This window comes from Bombina bombina, chromosome 1, assembly GCF_027579735.1.
Source record: "Bombina bombina isolate aBomBom1 chromosome 1, aBomBom1.pri, whole genome shotgun sequence".
NCBI lineage: Eukaryota > Metazoa > Chordata > Amphibia > Anura > Bombinatoridae > Bombina > Bombina bombina.
Window position 1 is genome coordinate 1,430,288,989 of NC_069499.1, and position 22,256 is coordinate 1,430,311,244.

At 38.6% G+C, this 22,256-nt stretch overlaps 1 protein-coding gene across 1 annotated transcript in view; it reads right to left on the reverse strand.

The window, feature by feature from the left end:
* Window positions 1–1,817: 1,817 nt before the first annotated feature.
* ENSA (endosulfine alpha) overlaps window positions 1,818–22,256 on the reverse strand; it is an 88,010-nt gene continuing 67,571 nt past the window's right edge. The window contains exon 3 of the mRNA XM_053705478.1: window positions 1,818–13,670. Within this exon, the coding sequence (XP_053561453.1) occupies window positions 13,500–13,670 (171 nt within the window). The 3' untranslated portion in view covers window positions 1,818–13,499. The remainder of the gene's footprint in view (window positions 13,671–22,256) is intronic.

A 22,256-nucleotide genomic window follows, 5' to 3' on the forward strand; every position in this document is an offset into this window, starting at 1 on the left:
TAGGAAGATCTTCAGGGGCTTAGTGTTAGGTTTATTTAAGGGGGGTTTGGGTTAGATTAGGGGTATGTGGGTGGTGGGTTGTAATGTTGGGGGGGGGGTATTGTATGTTTTTTTTTACAGGCAAAAGAGCTGAATTCTTTGGGGCATGCCCCGCAAAGGGCCCTGTTCAGGGCTGGTAAGGTAAAAGAGCTTTAAACTTTTGTAATTTAGAATAGGGTAAAGCATTTTTTTATTTTGGGGGGCTTTGTTATTTTATTAGGGGGCTTAGAGTAGGTGTAATTAGTTTAAAATTGTTGTAATTTTTTTCTAATGTTTGTAAATATTTTTTTATTTTTTGTAACAGTTCTTTTTTATTTTTTGTACTTTAGTTAGTTTATTTAATTGTATTTATTTGTAGGAATTGTATTTAATTAATTTATTGATAGTGTAGTGTTAGGTTTAATTGTAACTTAGGTTAGGATTTATTTTACAGGTAATTTTGTAATTATTTTAACTATTTTAGCTATTAAATAGTTCTTAACTATTTAATAGCTATTGTACCTGGTTAAAATAAATACAAAGTTACCTGTAAAATAAAAATAAATCCTAAAATAGCTATAATATAATTATAATTTATGTTGTAGCTATATTAGGCTTTATTTTACAGGTAAGTATTTAGATTTAAATAGGAATAATTTATTTAATAAGAGTTAATTTATTTTGTTAGAATAAAATTATATTTAACTTAGGGGGGTGTTAGGGTTAAAATTAGCTTTAGGGGTTAAAAAATTTATTAGAGTAGCGGTGAGCTCCGATCGGCATATTAGGGGTTAATACTATTTATTATAGGGTTATTGAGGCAGGAGTGAGGCGGATTAGGGGTTAATAACTTTATTATAGTAGCGGTGCGGTCCGCTCGGCAGATTAGGGGTTAATAAGTGTAGGCAGGTGGAGGCGACGTTGAGGGGGGCAGATTAGGGGTTAATAAATATAATATAGGGGTTGGCGGTGTTAGGGGCAGCAGATTAGGGGTACATAGCTATAATGTAGCTGGCGGCGGCGTGCGGACGGCAGATTAGGGGTTAATAAGTGTAGGTAGCTGGCGGCGACGTTGTGGGGGGCAGATTAGGGGTTAATAAATATAATATAGGGGTCGGCGGTGTTAGGGGCAGCAGATTAGGGGTACATAGGGATAACGTAGGTGGCGGCAGTGTACGGAGCGGAAGATTAGGGGTTAAAAAATTTTAATATAGTGGCGGCGATGTGGGGGGACCTCGGTTTAGGGGTACATAGGTACTTTATGGGTGTTAGTGTACTTTAGAGCACAGTAGTTTTATAAACCGGCGTTAGCCCAGAAAGCTCTTAACTACTGACTTTTTTCTGCGGCTGGAGTTTTGTCGTTAGATTTCTAACGCTCACTTCAGCCACGACTCTAAATACTGGAGTTAGAAAGATCCCATTGAAAAGATAGGATACGCAATTGACATAAGGGGATCTGCGGTATGGAAAAGTCGCAACTGCAAAATGAGCGTTAGACCCTTTCCTGACTGACTCCAAATACCGGCGGTGGCCCAAAACCAGCGTTAGGAGCCTCTAACGCTGGTTTTCACGGCTACCGCCAAACTCTAAATCTAGGCCTTAGTGTCTAAAAAAACAATGGGATCTGCCTTCTGTGATGTGGCCAATTAGGGACAGTTATATTCCTTACAACCATTGGCTGCACATTCTAGTGACCAATTTATAACAATGATCTGCATTTCAACCTCTAACAGGAAGTGAAAAGTATACAATTATCAGAATGAAATTACAGGAAAAGGAGACAAAATACATAATGAAAGTACATTGCAAAGTTTTTTTTATTTATACAATTTATCATTTTATATTACCATCTCAAAGTGTTGATGGTCCCTTTAAGATAAAACCATTTGTTTCCACAGCATAACTTGCCCTCGGAGTACACTGTATCAGTTTGCTTTGCTGAAACAGGATGTGTGTGTGTACCACCTGTTGTATAAATCACCTTGAGAAGGCTAAAACTATATGCACTGCAAATATCTGGATTATTTGTGATACACTGTTTTGTGAAACGGTTCTGACAAGATGAATCTGCAACATAGGAGGGCAGCTTAGATCATTTAAAAAGATATGAAACACAAACATTTTCTTTTGGGACTTATAGCATGCAATTTTAAACTACTTTCTGATTTATTTCTATTCATTTTTCTTTGCTCTCTTTGTATCTATTGTTGAAAAGCAAGAACGTAAGCTCAGTAGCCTACCCATGTCTGGAGCACGATATGGCAAAAGTTTTGCAAAAATGTTATTCATTTGCAAGAGCACTAGATGGCAGCTCAATTCCTTGTCATGTACCTACCTATGTATTTTTTTCAACAAAGAATACCATGAGAACAAAGCAAATCTGATAATAGAAGTAAATTGGGAACGTTATTTAAAATTGTAAGCTGTGTCTGAATCACAAAAGAACATTTTTGGGTTTCATATCGATTTCATCAGTTTCACATATAGTACAACTGACTACACAATTCCTCTGTAGCCCTCTAACACACAGTGGTTTTGCATTGTATGTGCTTTAGTGCGTATTAAACAAAGCAGACTGAAAGAAGAAAAGAGTTTTTTTTTAAAAAAAAAAAAGTATATATTTTTTTATATTTCCAGTACTATTTACAATGTGGCTGGGACAAACAGGGTGACATTTGCAGAAACTGTACACAAATAAAAACATTCATTGAAATTCAATCCAGGTATGAATTGTGTGGATAAATCTTTAATTTACAACATGTACAATAATCCGTATCCCTCATTTAGCGGTCAGGAAATTCCAGCAAAATAAACTGCTATTTTTTTTGAGGTTTAAAGGAAAATACACAGTTTCTTGCAGTATAACCTATTAGCCGTGCCTCCTATTTACTAGAGAAAAGACAAGGACTTCCTGAAATACAGACATTTCTCATAGTACACTATCAGCAAGGACACAATGCCAAGAACAGATAGTGTGCTGTAATAGCGTATACCATTCGTTTTCATTGATTAATGAAAGTGTTAACAGATTTTTGTGCTTGTGATTAAACTTGCATTTATTCAAGTCAAGCAGACAGAACCTACAAGGGGTTGCTGGGTACAGTGAGATATGTACTACTGTTTGACTAACATGGGTCCTTCTATCAGATATTCACGTTAGGGCTTTTGGTGGCTTCCAAAAGAATGAAGCAGCTGCCTAATAAGTTGCAGAAACCCTAAGCAAAAATATTACGACAGGGACATTGCTGCCAGCATATTACAGTATTGCGGCACTGCCTTATGGATTTATCACAGGAGGATACTATTTCATGACCCACAATACCACAACCAACATATCTCGCCAGGTAAATAATTTAGATAAACTATTTGTACACGTATTGCTTTGCATTTTTTTTGCATACAATGGGTTAAATAAAGCACCTGCAGTAACATTGTGCTACCTAGATACTGCTGCTCTAGATATTCAGGATCAATCAATTCCTGTCTTGGCAACCTTGTTAAAGTCAATCTTGCAGGCATTTTTGTGGATGTTAACTCTACAATTCCCTCTTATGAGAACCAGCTACATACAGAAAGTATTAAACAGTCTTTTGAGGAGTAGTGTGTCCCTTAAAAGGACATTAAAATAGATTACACCTCCTTATTATGGGTGCTGCCATGTTGGAACTTAAAGGGGACCATAGTGATGTGTAGAGCCAGATACTTGCAAATTAAAGTGAATGTCAACTTTCATGATAAAGTGATAAAAATGGGCACTTTCATTCATGAAAGTTTACATTGCACCGGATTTTACAAATAATTATCTTCTCCTGAAATGCCGGATCGCCGATCCCCCGCCTGCAGTTTCTCTGTACTTCGTCAGCAATGACGAAACCGGCTTCCTCCAATCACGGGATCCCCCCCAGGAGCGTCCATCTGGTGAGGCCACGCTGTGTTTGGAGGAAGCCAGTTTCGTCATTGCTGGGTAAAATCTGGTGCAATGTAAACTTTCATGAATGAAAGTCCCCCTGTTTTTAATAGTTATTTTGAAAACCTGGCACTTTATCATGAAAGCTGACTTTCAATTTAAGAAAACCGGTATTAAACCTTATTAATAACAGCAAATACAGATTTACATTTCAAGTAACATTTCCAATCTTGGAAATGCAACAGTGGGGGATAAAAAAAAAAAATCTGATCGCCACATTGATTTGTCTGGTTACTACCATTTAAAGAGAATGTTGCTTTGCACAGTGAGAGCAGAAAAAAGGGTTTAGGGAAATTATATATATATATATATCTCCATCAATCTATCTATATTGTCTACTCCTTCTTGCACATAGCCTTTTAACAGTAATATTTACATATCTTTCAAATTAAGATAGAAGATTCCTTTGTGTGTGGAGCATAATCTGCTTTGGTGGTGTTGGGAAAACCCCCCAGAATAAAGCGTCAATAGTGTTCATAAGAGATAAAAGCTGGGAATGTCACTAAACTGAAAGTTATTACAACCTACACAACAAACTATATTGTCTAACACATTACCCTGGAGATCATTATAGCTTGGCTTGTAATTAATGAATCCATTATAGTTAAATGAAACTAGTCATATTTTAAATCAGAAATATAGACCTTATTTTCTATGTAGATTAAACAGATTTAACCCATGGTGTCACAAAAACCAGAATGATGGCTACAGAAAAAAAAGGATTATATTACCATTTTACTAGTATTTATCTCAATGTGCTCTTCATTTAGACAGATAAGCACATAGCTCCTTCTATTGAAGACTGGTCATTTAAAAAGGGCTAGATTACAAGCAATAGCACAGGGTGTGTTAGAATGCACAATTATAATTGGATAGTTAAATATTTTAACCAAAAGTATCTTAATGAAGACAAAACGTTTTTAGCATGCGCTATACTTAGAATGGATATTGATGTTAATGCAAAGTAAAGTCCTAATATTTTAACTCCCCACGTGTAAACTATATATGGCCTTAGTCACATAGCATGCTTAACATTTCATAGCCTTTAACAAAGGCTGTTGCGGAAACGTAACAGCAACTGAATAGCAAAGACTGGTGAACGTGCCAATTAAAGGGACAGTATACACCAACATTTTTCTTATTTAAAAAGATAGATAAGCCCTTTATTACCCATTCCCCATTTTTGCATAACTAACACAGTTATATTAATATACTTTTTACCTCTGTGATTACCTTTTATCTAAGCCTCTGCAGACAGCCTCCTTATCCAAGTGCTTTTGACAGACATGCAGTGTAGTCAATCAGTGAAGACTCCTAAATAACTTCACGGGAGTGAGCACAATGTGATCTATAGGACACACATGAACTAACATTGTCTAACTGTGAAAAACTTTCAAAATGCTCTGAGATAAGAGGCGGTTTTCAACGGTTTAGAAATCAGTTTGAGCCTAGCTAGGTTTAGCTTTTCCAAAATACCACCAAGGGAACAAAGCAAATTTGATTATAAAAGTAAATTGGAAAGTTGTTTAAAATTGCATGCCCTATCTGAATCATGAAAGTTTAATTTTGACTTTACTGTCCCTTTAAGTTAGTGTGTTTAACAAAACCAAAAGAGACAAGCAGCTGAACATGCAAAATGTATAAAAGCCCAAATTAACTTTCTATAAGGCAATATTGTTTGAGACATCTTGTGCATTAATAAACGGATTCCCAATCTGCTCAGTAACAGTGTCACTGTATGTATATCAGAATAACGCTCTAATTTGCCAGCACCTCAGGATATTTAGTATGGTTGTGTCTGGAGATAATGGATCACTATCGGATCAGGATGAGACTGAACTGCTCTAAAGGACATAGAGGAGTGTACCCCTTTAGAAATATTGCTAAGGTATAACAGGGCACCAAATGAAAAAGCATCATGACAGTGGGTACCTTTCTGGTCAGTCTTAGGATATATCTTCTATTGCTCCCTATCGGGGTAAAGTCAACAAAAGAGGGGAAACAAATCCACAGGTTGCTTTGTCTCCAAGATATGTTGACCACAGAATGCACTACCGAAACAGACAACAGGAAATAAAAATACATACATTTTAACAGGAGTGATCAAATATTTACACTGTAAGATAATGCACTACAAAAGGAAACGGTCTAAACTGCCGTTTCACAACAATCCATCATTTTGTCCAGTGTAACTTCTATCTTGATGATATTGCAAAAGAGGGACTGCAATTGCTCAAAAAGCAATTGCTCTATTTCCAAAAGTCGGGGCTAGGCTCAGAAAGGGTGATCATCATACCCAACAAGAAAAGGAACAATTATACAATGCTAAAAAGACAGGTCATGATACTGCTAATACTTAAGAAGCCAAGTTCTAGTTAGACAAAGGTTGGTTAAAATGGCCTATAATGCAGTCATCAGTTAATAAACCTGAAGTTGGTGGAATGGCTATGTATAGAAGATTGAGTGATGTTATAGTTAAAAAAAAAAGCACATTCTTTAAATAAAATCTCTGCTAGCAAAATTTAGACAGTTTCACTAGTTTATTAATTACTTGGACCATTTGTGGCTTGGAATTCAATACAAACAATACCTACAATCATGCAGGAAAATTCCAACCACTCTATGCCAAATTCTCGATTACTTTGGCATTTATAAGTACAATAAATACCTCTTGCATTTTTTTGTGTAGAAATTGTTTTTTTGTCGCACACTCTCAAAACGGCAAAAAAAGGGAATTATGTAACTTAGGAATGCTAGAAATCAAACAGCTGGTTTAGGCAATTTGCAGAAAACTTCAGTTAAATTTTTTTTTTTAATCTCTAGGGAGAGGGGGGACAAGTACAAACAAAACTATGATGCGTTTAATGTCCCATTTATTATCGTTCCTTAGTTTTATTTACTCAACCGATAATATTAAGGATGGCAATACTATGGTAAACGTTTACAATTTACCATTTATGGTCCACTCTCTAGTGGTAGACAAATCTGTTTAAAAATTAGCAGCCAGAAAAACTTTTATGAGCCAGACAGTGGTATTTCTTTATAGATATATGGAGAATAATCCAAAAAGTTAAGAGCCAGGGGTAAAATTCTAGTAGCCAGTGGCTCCCTGGCTCCTGGGTTTGTCGAGCCCTGCTCTACTGGATGTGATAAATGTTTTAAATACAGAGGCTGAAAAGGCAAATAAACCAAGACTAGCTCAAATGTTTGCTAAGCTGAGGATACCTTCAAAATTAAATGTTTCAAAGTAAAATTGTCATGTTTACACAACTGTCTGAAAATGCAATTTCCAAAATATTTTTAATCTGTCAATGTTGCAGAAAAATTACTGACTACAACTTGTGAAAATCCATTTACATTTTAAGGAGAAAATTATTAAAAATAAACAAGGAGCAAAAAGGATATTCGTATTCTAGTCTAATGAATGCAAACCATAGCTTTCATTTCGGTATACAAAGGGAAATGTATTCTCACATGACCAAACACCCCTTGCAGAAATTTCTGACATGTTACTATGCACACAGCTAAAACCATCGGGTCGAGTGCTGCTGAAAATATCCATCAGTACATATTAAAACCAAAAGCAGATAAAAATACCTCCTGACTGGTGAACTGCAATGACCACTTTCCAGCCATGAGACTGACCATTGACTAGCACAGGCATGAGATGTGAAGCAACAAAGCACAGAGATATAATCTACCTCTAATGCAAAAAAAGGCAACCAAACATCCCAATATAGGTTACATCACATTATAATTGCAACCTTAGTCTGTACTAACATCAATATACTATAATAATCATTTTTGTTGAAGATTCCTTTCTAATTTACTGCTGGAATTTGATCTAACAGCTTATTGTGTATCAACACCCATAACTGCCAATCATAGCCATAACAGTGAATTTAAAAGTGGAACCCCCTTAAAAAAAAATAAAAAAAAAAAATAAACACACACACAACAGGAGGCTCAAAGATTACCTGGAAACACAAACAGTGAGATTTTATGCTGCTGAAGTAAAAACACATCAAATTGATTATTGTGTGTACACAAAGCAGGAAGGTTATGAAACTATAACCTGTTTTTAGTCCTTGAAGACAGACTTGACCCTAATGGTATATACACCACACTGAATGTTATATTTCTGGCCCCAGGTGAGTGATCTATTTGCAGTACACTCGAGTGTGACTTATACCTCAAATACTTGTTTTCCTGTAGTGCTATTTACAAAGCTAAATAAACATTGTAAGTTAATATATAACAAGTTTCTGAAACTATAATTTCAGTATTTGTGATAAACAAGAATGAATATGTAAATAAAACAGCACTAATGTGCCTTACTAGGGAGAACAGATCAGATCCAGGGGTTACTTGTATACAAAGCATAGCTGGAAATGCATAGATGGCAGCTTAATTAAAAAATAAAATGAAACTAAATAAATGTAAAATGGAAGATTTAATTACAGAGATTTGATGTACATTTTATTTTTCATCAATTCAATCTAACATTAGGGAAGAGAGAAAAATCAAGATGAGACCTTCCTGTCCTGAATTAATCTGCCTTTCAGAGGATTATTCCTGTCCACTAAAACAAGTGTGAAATGAGTGAGCAATGAATACCTAAGTATGCAATATGCATTTTCTGGCTTCATTTTAAAAAGGTTAAAACAGGAAACCATTCTGGGTACAAGTTTAAAATAATCCTCCTTTTATTAAACAGCAGGGCACAAGTACAGCATCATGGTTACTACTAGTCATAATTTTGCATTTCCTACCGCACCTGTGGCTCTTTAACCCCTTAGTGACCATAGCACTTTTCAATTTTCTTACCATTTGGGACCAAGGCTATTTTTACATTTCTGCGGTGTTTGTGTTTAGCTGTAATTTCCCTCTTACTCATTTACTGTACGCACACATATTATAAACCGTTTTTCTCGCCATTAAATGGACTTTCTAAGAATCTTATAATATAAAAACAATATGATGAGAAAAAAAACACACTTTTTCTAACTTTGACCCCCAAAATCTGTTACATATCCACAACCACCAAAAAACACCTATGCTAAATAGTTTCTAAATTTTGTCCTGAGTTTAGAAATAGCCAATGTTTACATGTTCTTTGCTTTTTTTGCAAGTTATAGGGCAATAAGTACAAGTAGCACTTTTCTATTTCCAAACTATTTTTTTTCTCAAAATTAGCGCTAGTTACATTGGAACACTGATATCTGTCAGGAATCCCTGAATAGCCCTTGACATGTATATATTTTATTTTTAGTAGACAACCCAAAGTATTGATCTAGACCCATTTTGGTATATTTCATGCCACCATTTCATCGCCAAAGGCAATCAAATAAAAAAATGGTTCACTTTATACCAAACTTTAGGTTTCTCACTGAAATTATTTACAAACAGTTAGTGCAATTATGGCACAAATGGTTGTAAATGCTTCTGTGGAATCCCCTTTGTTCAGAAATAGCAGACATATATGGCTATGGCATTACTTTTTGGTAATTAGAAGGCCGCTAAATGCCGCTGCGCACCTCACGTATATTATGCCCAGCAGTGAATGGGGTTAATTAGGTAGCTTGTAGGGTTAATTTTAGCTTTAGTGTAGTAGATAACCCAAAGTATTGATCTAGGCCCATTTTTGGTATATTGCATGCCACCATTTCACCGCCAAATGCAATCAAATAAAAAAAAATCGTTCACTTTTTCATAATTTTAGGTTTCTCACTGAAATTATTTACCAACAATTAATGCATTCATGGCGCAAATGGTTGTAAATGCTTCTCTGGGATCCCCTTTGTTCAGAAATAGCAGACATATATGGCTTTGGCATTGATTTTTGGTAATTAGAAGGCCGCTTAATGCCTCTGTGCAACACACTTGTATTATGCCTAGCAGTGAAGGGGTTAATTGGTAGCTTGTAGGGTTAATTTTAGCTTTAGTGTAGAGGTCAGCCTCCCACCTGATCCCTCCCTGACCCCCCTCAAACAGTTCCCTTCCTTTCCCCACAATTGCAACCGCCATCTTAAGTGTTGGCAGAAACTCTGCCAGTACTAAAATAAAAGGCTTTTTTTATTTTTTTCATACATATATTCTGCAGTGTAGGATCCCCCCTAAGCCCCCAACCTTTCTGATCCCACCAAACCGCTCTCTAACCCTCTCCCTCGCTACCTATTTGTCGCCATCTTGGGTACTGGCAGCTGTAGTGTGGCTGCCCACCTAAATACACTCCCACACTCACTGTAGCAAGAGTGCTACCACTGTCGGCACTCCCAGATCCGGAACTCATCTGCAGCGATGGACCGCCCACCTTCCTCCCTTGTATCCCTCCCACGCCACCAACGATCCGCACTATCGCTGGCCGATGCAGAGGGGGACACAGAGTGGCCCCCTCTGCATCGATTGCCTAAAAAAAGGGTATTGCACAATGCCTCAACATCAAGGCATCATTGCAATAACCTGAAAGCATCTGGAAGCGATAACGATCGCTTCCAAAGCTTAAAACCCCAGAGGACGTGCCAGGCACGTCCTTGGTCATTAACTGACACCCAATGTAGGATGTGCCTGACACATCCTCGGTCGCCAAGGGGTTAAAGCTGTTCTATTAATTTTACTCATTACAGAATACAGTTGGTAACGCTCTGCATTATATACTGGGCGACGCCATCTTGTAGCTCGTGTATTGTTACATTCTGTGACAGAAGCACAGGTCTGTGATGTTACTGGCTTTTTGACAGCTGTACCTTACACTTCAGTTAAGCTCATATAATAGTAAGCAGAAGCATTACATTTTTGCCGAGTTTAAAAATTACATAAGAAATATAAGCTCCAAGATGGCGGCGCCCAGTGTGAAGATGCAGAACGTCACTAACTGATAATTGTAAGTAGTTAAAAATAAGAGGAAAACTTTGAAGACAGGTACAGGAGGGAAAATAATAGCAAGGTTTGAGTAGTAACCATGCTACTGTAGTTGTACTCTGCGGTTTAACGTCCCTTTAAAAACAAGCAGTCAAGTTGCATGAAGGAAAATGACAGTTTGAAATAGTTTGCCGTTCAGTTGGAACATTTACATATAATATTAGATGCAAAATTACATGTCATTGTATCGGGGTGGGGGGGGGGGGAATAAAATTGTAAACTTTGTGTATATCATGGATAACATTCACATAAAACAGGTCGAATAATCCAAACTGAAGCCAGCATTCTATAAAGTATACCAATGTAGAAATAGCCCAATAAAACAAATCTGCATAAAAAACTGTAAATAATTACACAGAATAAGGTTTCAATTTCAATATGTTTGTGGATAAGCAGATTCCAAACGCCAGTTTATCTTTAACAAACACGTCATTGAAGCATCTGCTATTGTTGGCATGAATCATGTTTTTTTGATAGGGATGTTTGATCAGCTCCAAAAGGTTTTGCTTGAAGAAAATAGCTTTTGTAAACACTATATGAGAGACTCCAGACCATGCTTATTTCTGATTTCGCTATAAAGGCTGTATGTATTTGTACCATTGTTTAAGTCAATAACTAGCTTTTTTGCTAAAGCTTAAATTAAAGTGATGGTAAAGTTTATACTATATAAAAGTAAATCCCAAATCTACTTTTTATCTTGGTAAAATGCTTTTAAAGTTGAGCAAAATCCTTTTTTTTAATTATCATCTGGTTTGAATATTCCCTGTTCAACCACCCTCTACAAATTTCCTTTTACCTCAAGGTGATGTCTTCACCTCTTATCCAATCAGCTTTGCAGCCATACGGCACAGCCAAAAAAAAACAAAAAAGCACACATTTGTAGAGGGCAGTCGGACAAGGAATAATCAAACTTATAAATTATAATGAAAAAAGGATTTTGCGCATCTTATGTATTATATATGTATTATAAAGTATAATCTTTACCATCAATTTAACTTATCAAGCAGCTGCTTGATGATTCACTGCAACCTTCGAGTTGTCAGATACCAAAGACTAAAGCGTGAAAACCGGTGCCATAGAGCAAAGCTATAGGATTGCGGCCTGAACGTTCAGAACGTAAGTCCGATGTAAGCAGGATTTAAAGTTAGTGAGCAGAGACCACCACCAAGCATGGCTACGATGGTGACAAACACGCCCTATTACAAAGCTGCAATGCCATAACAAACATACAAAATAAAGCTTTCTGCAGAAATCCATTAGTGGTAACAATCGTGTTGTACAGATTGATTTAACAGAAGAAAAAGAAATGTAAACCCAACCTTATACTGTATAATTTATTAGTACTTTTGGCAATGTTACTAATGATTGTTGGTATGAGTATTTAAAAAAAAAAAAAAAGTATTGAGAAATCCTGGAAAAAGTAATCAGGTTGAGAATCAGAATACGGCAAAGTGCCATTTTGAAATCCTAACTATCTGTATTAAATTATGATAAAATAAGGTAAGACATTCTACTAAACAGGATACAAAATTAAAATTAAATTAGTGCCAGAATAATGCCTCTAAGAGGATACGGAGGAAGCTATGCCTGAAGAAAATCTATCTATACTCATCTTGTTCGTATGACTGATATGATCAGTTTTAGAAGCAATATTGGCAAAATCTTACAGAAGCCAGATTGTTACATTGGGAGTGAATAGCTTATATGGCACAACTAATGAGTGTAAAGAGACTGGTCACAGTATGGGGTAAAAGCCCTCTTCCCTAGGCCCTGAAAAGCTTATATCCTGCAATAAGATTGTGATCATTCTCACAGCAAGAAAACAAAAGTATGGTATAAGAAATTACAGCATGAATGTCAGAGATATTCACATTATATAGCAAATTCAGCATATTTTACCATTCAGTCCTATCTGTATCACTTCATAGCCCACTATACACTTCAAATCGTAGCAGTGAAACAAACCTGTCAATCTAATGGTTCAAAATAATTAAAAACCCAAATCAATGAAGTATGGAAATTCGATGTACAGCCCAAATATCTCCATGAAATGCAGTAGATTTCAGCAACGTATCACAAACGCTTGCAGTATCAGCAATGTTACGAGCGCCCTTTTCCATCAAAAAAGTCATATTTAAGGTCTACCCAGTATGACTGGCATCACTCTTGCTTTGTTCACATGGCCAATGCTGTTCTGCCTATAAATATACAATCGTATTTCCATCCGGGTCATAACAAGTGCTTCAAATCTTCAAAATCACACACACCGAGGAATGCTAAACTCATATCTATAGCTTACACTATGTAACAGTTAATAAAAAGTCTGAGCAAATTCTTCAGCGCCAAAATCTCATCACAAGTGTCCATCACCCAATGTTAATCTAGTCACGCAGCGTCTTGCTGGATTGCTTGCAGCGAGGTTAAGAGCTTAACCCATCAAGCGTTGGAAGGACCCGATACCTCATTCTTTTGCAATGCAACACCTGTCCTTCCAACACTAACGGGGAAATGCGGTTATGTAAAAGTCCAGCCAGCCCAGCTCTATGGTAAAGTGAATTGCAGACTGGTCCGGTCTGGGCAAGAGAACTGCAGGTTACCCTGCTAGCTTGCTGGTGACAAGTGAGGATTTCCTCTGTGGAAGGTCTTGTGGTGTGGGGATGTGATCGCCTGTTACCAGGTTCTTGTCTTGCCCAGCACATGGCAACTGCTTGTTCTTCATCTTAGCCTTGGCCATATTGTAATCACCTGAGTCAAAGTACTTTTGCTACAAAAACAAAAACAAAGAAATTAGATATGGTGCCAATAAGCATCTCATCAAATTTTAGGATTTAAAAAAAAAACACACAGAAATCATACAATTATGGTTCACTTATCAAATAGCATTCACATTAAAAAACAGCAGTAAATATGGGGCACAAAATGTATATAGTTAACTGCATGCAAGTGAAAAAGTACACTAGCTTAGAAGTGGTAATGCAAGTGAAAAAAGAAAATTTATGCTTACCTGATAAATTTATTTCTTTTTTGACACGAGTCCACGGATCATCTTAATTACTAATGGGATATTCACCTCCTGGTCAGCAGGAGGAGGCAAAGAGCACCACAGCAGAGCTGTTAAATAGCTCCTTCCTTCCCTCCCACTCCAGTCATTCGACCAAAGTTAGGAAGAGAAAGGAAAAGCCAAGGTGCAGAGGTGTCTGAAGTTTATATAACCCACAAACTGTCTAAAAGAAACAGGGCAGGCCGTGGACTCATCGTGTCAAAAAAGAAATACATTTATCAGGTAAGCATAAATTTTCTTTTCTTTTTTAAAGACATGATGAGTCCACGGATCATCTTAATTACTAATGGGACTCAATACCCAAGCTAGAGTACACAGATGATACGGGAGGGACAAGACAGGGAACCTAAACGGAAGGCACCACTGCTTGAAGAACCTTTCTCCCAAAAGCTGCCTCAGCAGAGGCAAAAGTGTCAATTTTGTAGAACTTTGAAAAAATGTGAAGAGAGGACCAAGTTGCAGCCTTGCAAATCTGTTCCACAGAAGCTTCATTTTTGAATGCCCATGAGGAAGCAACAGCCCTCGTGGAATGAGCAGCAACTCTCTCGGGAGGCTGCTGTCCAGCAGTCTCATGTGCAAAACGTATTATACTCTTCAGCCAAAAAGTAAGAGAAGTAGCCATAGCATTCTGTCCCTTACGTTTTCCTGAGAAAAACACAAAGAAGACTGACGAAAGTCCTTAGTCGCCTGTAAATAAAACTTTAAAGCACGGACCACGTCCAAATTGTGCAGAAGCCTTTCCATCTGAGAGGAAGGATTAGGGCACAAGGAAGGAACAACAATCTCCTGATTAATGTTCCGGTCAAAAACAATCTTAGGAAGAAATCCTAAACGGTACGTAAAAACTACCTTATCTGAATGGAAAATAAGATAAGGAGACTCATACTGTAATGCCGAGAGCACTGACACTCTCCGAGCAGAAGAAATAGCCACAAGTAATAACTTTCAAAGATAATAACTTAATATCCAAGGAATGTATAGGTTCAAACGGAGCCCCTTGAAGAACCTTGAAAACTAAAAATCAGACTCCATGGAGGAGTAACTGGTTTGAACACAGGCCTAAACCTGGCCAAGGCCTGACAAAAAGATAGAACATCTGGAAAATCTGCCAGACGTTTTTGTAACCAAATAGATAAAGCTGAGATTTGACCCTTTAGGGAACTCGTCGACAAGCCCTTCTCCAAACCCTCTTGGAGAAAAGACAAAATTCTAGGAATCCTAACTCTACTCCATGAGTAGCCCTTGGATTCACACAAATAAAGATATTTACGCCCGATCTTCTGGTAAATCTTTCTAGTCACAGGCTTACGAGCCTGAATCATGGTCTCTATGACCGAATCAGAAAAACCCAGTTTGGACAAAATTAAGCGTTCAATCTCCAAGCAGTCAGCTTCAGAGAAACTAGATTTGGGTGAAGGAAGGGCCCTTGAATTAGAAGGTCCTTCCTCAACGGAAGTCTCCAAGGTGGCAGAGATGATATGTCCACCAGGTCTGCATACCAAATCCTGCGAGGCCAAGCCGGAGCAATGAGAATCACTGACGCCCTCTCCTGTCTGTCTGATTCGAGCAATGACCCGAGGAACAAGCGCAAACGGAGGAAAAAGGTATGCTAGACTTAAAGTCCAAGGAACCACCACAGCATCTATCAGTTCCGCCTGGGGGTCCCTGGGCCTCGACCCGTATCTCGGGAACTTGGCATTCTGTCGAGATGCAAAGAAATCTAATTCTGGCTGACCCCATTTGAGAATCAGGCTGAAGAACACTTCCTGATGGAGTTCCCACTCCCCCGGATGAAAAGGTATGCCTGCTCAGAAAGTCCGGCTCTCAGCTTCCACCCCTGGGAAGTGGATAGCCGACAGATAGCAAGAATGGGCCTCCGCCCCCTGAATTATCTTGGCTACCTCGGTCATCGCTAAGGAACTCCTCGTTCCTCCCTGATGATTGATGTAAGCCACTGAAGTTATGTTGTCCGACTGGAACCTGATAAACTGGGCCGAGGCTAACTGAGGCCAGGCCAGAAGAGCATTGAAGATCTCTCTCAGTTCCAGAATGTTTATAGGAAGAACAGACTCTGACTGAGTCCAAACTCCCCGAGTCTTTAGGGAACCCCAGACAGCTCCCCACCCTAGAAGGCTGGCGTCTGTTGACACAATCACCCAGAACGGTCTGCAGAAGCAGGTTCCCTGGGAGAAATGATCCAGAGACCACCACCATTGAAGTAAGTCCCTCATCTCCTGCTCCGAAGTTATTCGAGGAGACAAGACTGCATAATCTCCGTTCCATTGCCTGAGCATGCTTAACTGCAGATATCTGAGGAGGAACCGAGCAAACTGGATGATGTCCATTGCCGCCACCATCAGCCCGACTACCTCCATGCACTGGGCCACTGACGGCCGAGGAGTGAACTGAAGGGCTGGGCAAGTATCGATAATCTCTGATTTCCTGACTTCTATCAGAAAAAACATCCTAGATATGGAATCTATTATGGTTCACAAGAAAGACACCCTTGTATTTGGGACAAAGGAACTCTGTTCCAAATTTACCTTCCACCCGTGAGTTCTCAGGAAGGATAACACCATGTCGGCATGGGATCTTGCTTGTTGAAAAGATGGCACCTGGACTAGAATATCGTTCAAATAAGGTGCCAACCCAATGCCCCGTGGCCTTAGAACCGCCAGAAGAGACCACAGAACCTTTGTGAAGACTCTGGGAGCCGTGGCAGACCGAAAGGAAAAGTCACGAAGTGGAAGAGTTTGTCTAGAAAGGCAAACCTTAGGAACTTGTGATGATCCCTGTGGATAGGAACATGTAGATATGCTTCCTTTAAATCCACTCGTCATAAATTGACCCCCTGGATCAATGGAAGAATGGTACGAATAGTTTCCATTTTGAATGACGGAACCCTGAGCAATTTGTTTAGACTCTTGAGGTCTAAAAATGGTTTGAAGGTTCCCTCCTTTTTGGGAACCACGAACAGATAATGATCACAAAACCAAACTTGATTGAGAAGGAGAACATGCCCCCTTACGGGTTGGGTGCATGCCCCTCATGTTCTGTCAGCAGCAATAGGGTCTCCGTGCTTGGTAGGAGGAATAAAAGAATTTCCCTGGGAATCTCGAGAGAAACGAAATTATCTCTTATTTCCTTTTCACTATACTACATTAAAGGAGCCTACTCAATTAAAGGCCCTTCTCCTATTCCTGCGATAGGGGAGTCTGTCCATATAAACAGACAAAGCAACAAGCCAGTAAATCACCACACTGGAAACAGTAGTCACACCAACTGCAGGTTGACGATGTAGACCCTCTAACCTTAATAATCATAGGGTCCTTCATCTGCATAGAGTCCTGAAGAAACTACTATCCTTCATGTTAAGACTCTAGACCAACGTGGGGATTCCCATTTCCCCTGGTTATCTCCCACCTTCTAAGTGAAGGAGAAAAAAAAGGGGGAAAAACCCCTATAGCCCTATCTGGTACAGAAATACTTACACCATGAAGGGTCCATCATAATATTAGAATAACCTACTTGTGTCGGAGCCACCCAGAGTAGCTAAAAAAAACTTACTCAAGAAGCTCCTGATCAGATAAAGGTGTTTACCTCATCCGAGACTGAGAATTCCTTATCCGGTATTACAGAAATATCTTCCTATTTAATTACAGGGAAGAAACATTTTAAATAACCACAACTGAGTCAATCCCACTATTCTGTGTTAAAAACAGGGCAATAAAAAATTATTTTTTTATTTTTTTTGTAACGCCTTAGGAAAAATTTGTTGTAAATTTGACCATTGTCACTAGGTTCCTAAACAGTACGCGCCTAGAAGAAGTAGGTTTAGAACAAGTCTATCCTTATCAATTAAAGATTTCCCAATAACTGGGAAATAGAAGTGGACTGGTAGAACATTGGAATGATAAAGGATGATTTACACAAATAAACAGCTGCATTCTTTAACGAAAATTAGCACATAAAAAAACGTTACTGTCTCTTTAAATTTTAAAAAGCAACCTTTTATTTCTGTGTGCAGAGGCAAGCTAAATTAGCATGCAACCATTGCAGAACTTAACGTTACTTCTTTGTTCACAGACATCGCTTATGACGTTGAGGAAGCAATGTCTTGTGCAGCAATTCCGGATGGAAATTGTAAGAAACTGCAGGGCACTGCATGTGTGTTAGAAAATGTAATGTACACTTCTTTAATCAATCTGCCTCACATATGGCAGAATACTTAAAGACTTAGCCTGTTGTTAATAAGAATTAACATATAGCCAGCGTAGCTGTCCTTAAATGATAAAGATTAACTTTTATATTCTTACGAGGTCAGACATGGTTGAACCTGTAAGAGAGAGTTTAATAGCACTGACAATTCTCTCAAACACTTCAGCTTGACCCAGCTGAGGCGTCAGACAGCCTCTCTATACAAAGCCTGACCTTATTCTAGCACTGTCTTGAGCGCAAGAAATTAGACAAGTATTCCTTCGTTTTTTCCAATAACCGGAAGTGTTAGAAAGGAAGTGTTTTCTGTAAGGCGCCATCCTCCATTCCTAGCGTATATCAGAAGTGTTAGGAGGGAGTAAGAAATACTTTGGCGCCATTTACAAGCTCCGCCCCTCGTGGGCGTTACTCAAGCCATCTCCCGGTCGCCATTGATTGAATAAAGGCAGTGGGAGCAAAAGGATAGATCCTACTCAATTTAAAAGATAGATCTTTACTCTAAGTTAAATGCTAGTCCACTGTAATCACTTGCGGAAACACCACTCCCACTGTTATTACACAAATAACGAAGTAAAAACACAAGACGAAATCTCCCGGTCGCCATTTTTCTAAGTATAGCGCAGTGAGAATTATGTCCCACAAGTTCCCATTGCTCTAAAGCCACCAAAGCTCTACTGAAGAGACTTATATGGACTATGGCTACACCCTAGAACAAAGCAGCACAATCTTGCACTACTTTAAAAATAATAAACTCTTGATTGAAGAATCTAATCTAACACCTCACTTTACCTCTTCCTATCACTAACGTAGGCAAAGAGAATGAGTGGAGTGGGAAGGAAGGGAGGAGCAATTTAACAGCTCTGCTGTGGTGCTCTTTGCCTCCTCCTGCTGACCAGGAGGTGAATATCCCATTAGTAATTAAGATGATCTGTGGACTTAACGTGTCTTAAAAAAAAAAAGAAAGTACACTGGCATAGAAGTGGTAACGCAATTGAAAAAGTACACTGGCATAGAAGTGGTAACGCAAGTGAAAAACATAATTTATGTAAGAACTTACCTGATAAATTCATTTCTTTCATATTAGCAAGAGTCCATGAGCTAGTGACGTATGGGATATACATTCCTACCAGGAGGGGCAAAGTTTCCCAAACCTCAAAATGCCTATAAATACACCCCTCACCACACCCACAATTCAGTTTAACGAATAGCCAAGAAGTGGGGTGATAAAAAAGTGCGAAAGCATATAAAATAAGGAATTGGAATAATTGTGCTTTATACAAAAATCATAACCACCACAAAAAAAGGGCGGGCCTCATGGACTCTTGCTAATATGAAAGAAATGAATTTATCAGGTAAGTTCTTACATAAATTATGTTTTCTTTCATGTAATTAGCAAGAGTCCATGAGCTAGTGACGTATGGGATAATGATTACCCAAGATGTGGATCTTTCCACACAAGAGTCACTAGAGAGGGAGGGATAAAATAAAGACAGCCAATTCCTGCTGAAAATAATCCACACCCAAAATAAAGTTTAATGAAAAACATAAGCAGAAGATTCAAACTGAAACCGCTGCCTGAAGTACTTTTCTACCAAAAACTGCTTCAGAAGAAGAAAATACATCAAAATGGTAGAATTTAGTAAAAGTATGCAAAGAGGACCAAGTTGCTGCTTTGCAAATCTGGTCAACCGAAGCTTCATTCCTAAACGCCCAGGAAGTAGAAACTGACCTAGTAGAATGAGCTGTAATTCTTTGAGGCGGAGTTTTACCCGACTCAACATAGGCAAGATGAATTAAAGATTTCAACCAAGATGCCAAAGAAATGGCAGAAGCTTTCTGGCCTTTTCTAGAACCGTAAAAGATAACAAATAAACTAGAAGTCTTACGGAAAGATTTCGTAGCTTCAACATAATATTTCAAAGCTCTAACAACATCCAAAGAATGCAACGATTTCTCCTTAGAATTCTTAGGATTAGGACATAATGAAGGAACCACAATTTCTCTACTAATGTTGTTGGAATTCACAACTTTAGGTAAAAATTCAAAAGAAGTTCGCAACACCGCCTTATCCTGATGAAAAATCAGAAAAGGAGACTCACAAGAAAGAGCAGATAATTCAGAAACTCTTCTGGCAGAAGAGATGGCCAAAAGGAACAAAACTTTCCAAGAAAGTAATTTAATGTCCAATGAATGCATAGGTTCAAACGGAGGAGCTTGAAGAACTCCCAGAACCAAATTCAAACTCCAAGGAGGAGAAATTGACTTAATAACAGGTTTTATACGAACCAAAGCTTGTACAAAACAATGAATATCAGGAAGAATAGCAATCTTTCTGTGAAAAAGAACAGAAAGAGCAGAGATTTGTCCTTTCAAAGAACTTGCGGACAAACCCTTATCTAAACCATCCTGAAGAAACTGTAAAATTCTCGGTATTCTAAAAGAATGCCAAGAAAAATGATGAGAAAGACACCAAGAAATATAAGTCTTCCAGACTCTATAATATATCTCTCGAGATACAGATTTACGAGCCTGTAACATAGTATTAATCACAGAGTCAGAGAAACCTCTTTGACCAAGAATCAAGCTTTCAATCTCCATACCTTTAAATTTAAGGATTTCAGATCCCGATGGAAAAAAGGACCTTGTGACAGAAGGTCTGGTCTTAACGGAAGAGTCCACGGTTGGCAAGAGGCCATCCGGACAAGATCCGCATACCAAAACTTGTTTGGCCATGCCGGAGCTACCAGCAGAACAAACGAGCATTCCTTCAGAATCTTGGAGATTACTCTTGGAAGAAGAACTAGAGGCGGAAAGATATAGGCAGGATGATACTTCCAAGGAAGTGATAATGCATCCACTGCCTCCGCCTGAGGATCCCGGGATCTGGACAGATACCTGGGAAGTTTCTTGTTTAGATGGGACGCCATCAGATCTATTTCTGGAAGTTCCCACATTTGAACAATCTGAAGAAATACCTCTGGGTGAAGAGACCATTCGCCCGGATGCAACGTTTGGCGACTGAGATAATCCGCTTCCCAATTGTCTATACCTGGGATATGAACCGCAGAGATTAGACAGGAGCTGGATTCCGCCCAAACCAAAATTCGAGATACTTCTTTCATAGCCAGAGGACTGTGAGTCCCTCCTTGATGATTGATGTATGCCACAGTTGTGACATTGTCTGTCTGAAAACAAATGAACGATTCTCTCTTCAGAAGAGGCCAAAACTGAAGAGCTCTGAAAATTGCACGGAGTTCCAAAATATTGATCGGTAATCTCACCTCCTGAGATTCCCAAACTCCTTGTGCCGTCAGAGATCCCCACACAGCTCCCCAACCTGTGAGACTTGCATCTGTTGAAATTACAGTCCAGGTCGGAAGCACAAAAGAAGCCCCCTGAATTAAACGATGGTGATCTGTCCACCATGTTAGAGAGTGTCGAACAATCGGTTTTAAAGATATTAATTGAGATATCTTCGTGTAATCCTTGCACCATTGCTTCAGCATACAGAGCTGAAGAGGTCGCATGTGAAAACGAGCAAAGGGGATCGCGTCCGATGCAGCAGTCATAAGACCTAGAATTTCCATGCATAAGGCTACCGAAGGGAATGATTGTGACTGAAGGTTTCGACAAGCTGCAATCAATTTTAGACGTCTCTTGTCTGTTAAAGACAGAGTCATGGACACTGAATCCATCTGGAAACCCAGAAAGGTTACCCTTGTCTGAGGAATCAAAGAACTTTTTGGTAAATTGATCCTCCAACCATGATCTTGAAGAAACAACACAAGTCGATTCGTATGAGATTCTGCTAAATGTAAAGACTGAGCAAGTACCAAGATATCGTCCAAATAAGGAAATACCACAATACCCTGTTCTCTGATTACAGACAGAAGGGCACCGAGAACCTTTGTAAAAATTCTTGGAGCTGTAGCTAGGCCAAACGGCAGAGCCACAAACTGGTAATGCTTGTCCAGAAAAGAGAATCTCAGGAACTGATAATGATCTGGATGAATCGGAATATGCAGATATGCATCCTGTAAATCTATTGTGGACATATAATTCCCTTGCTGAACA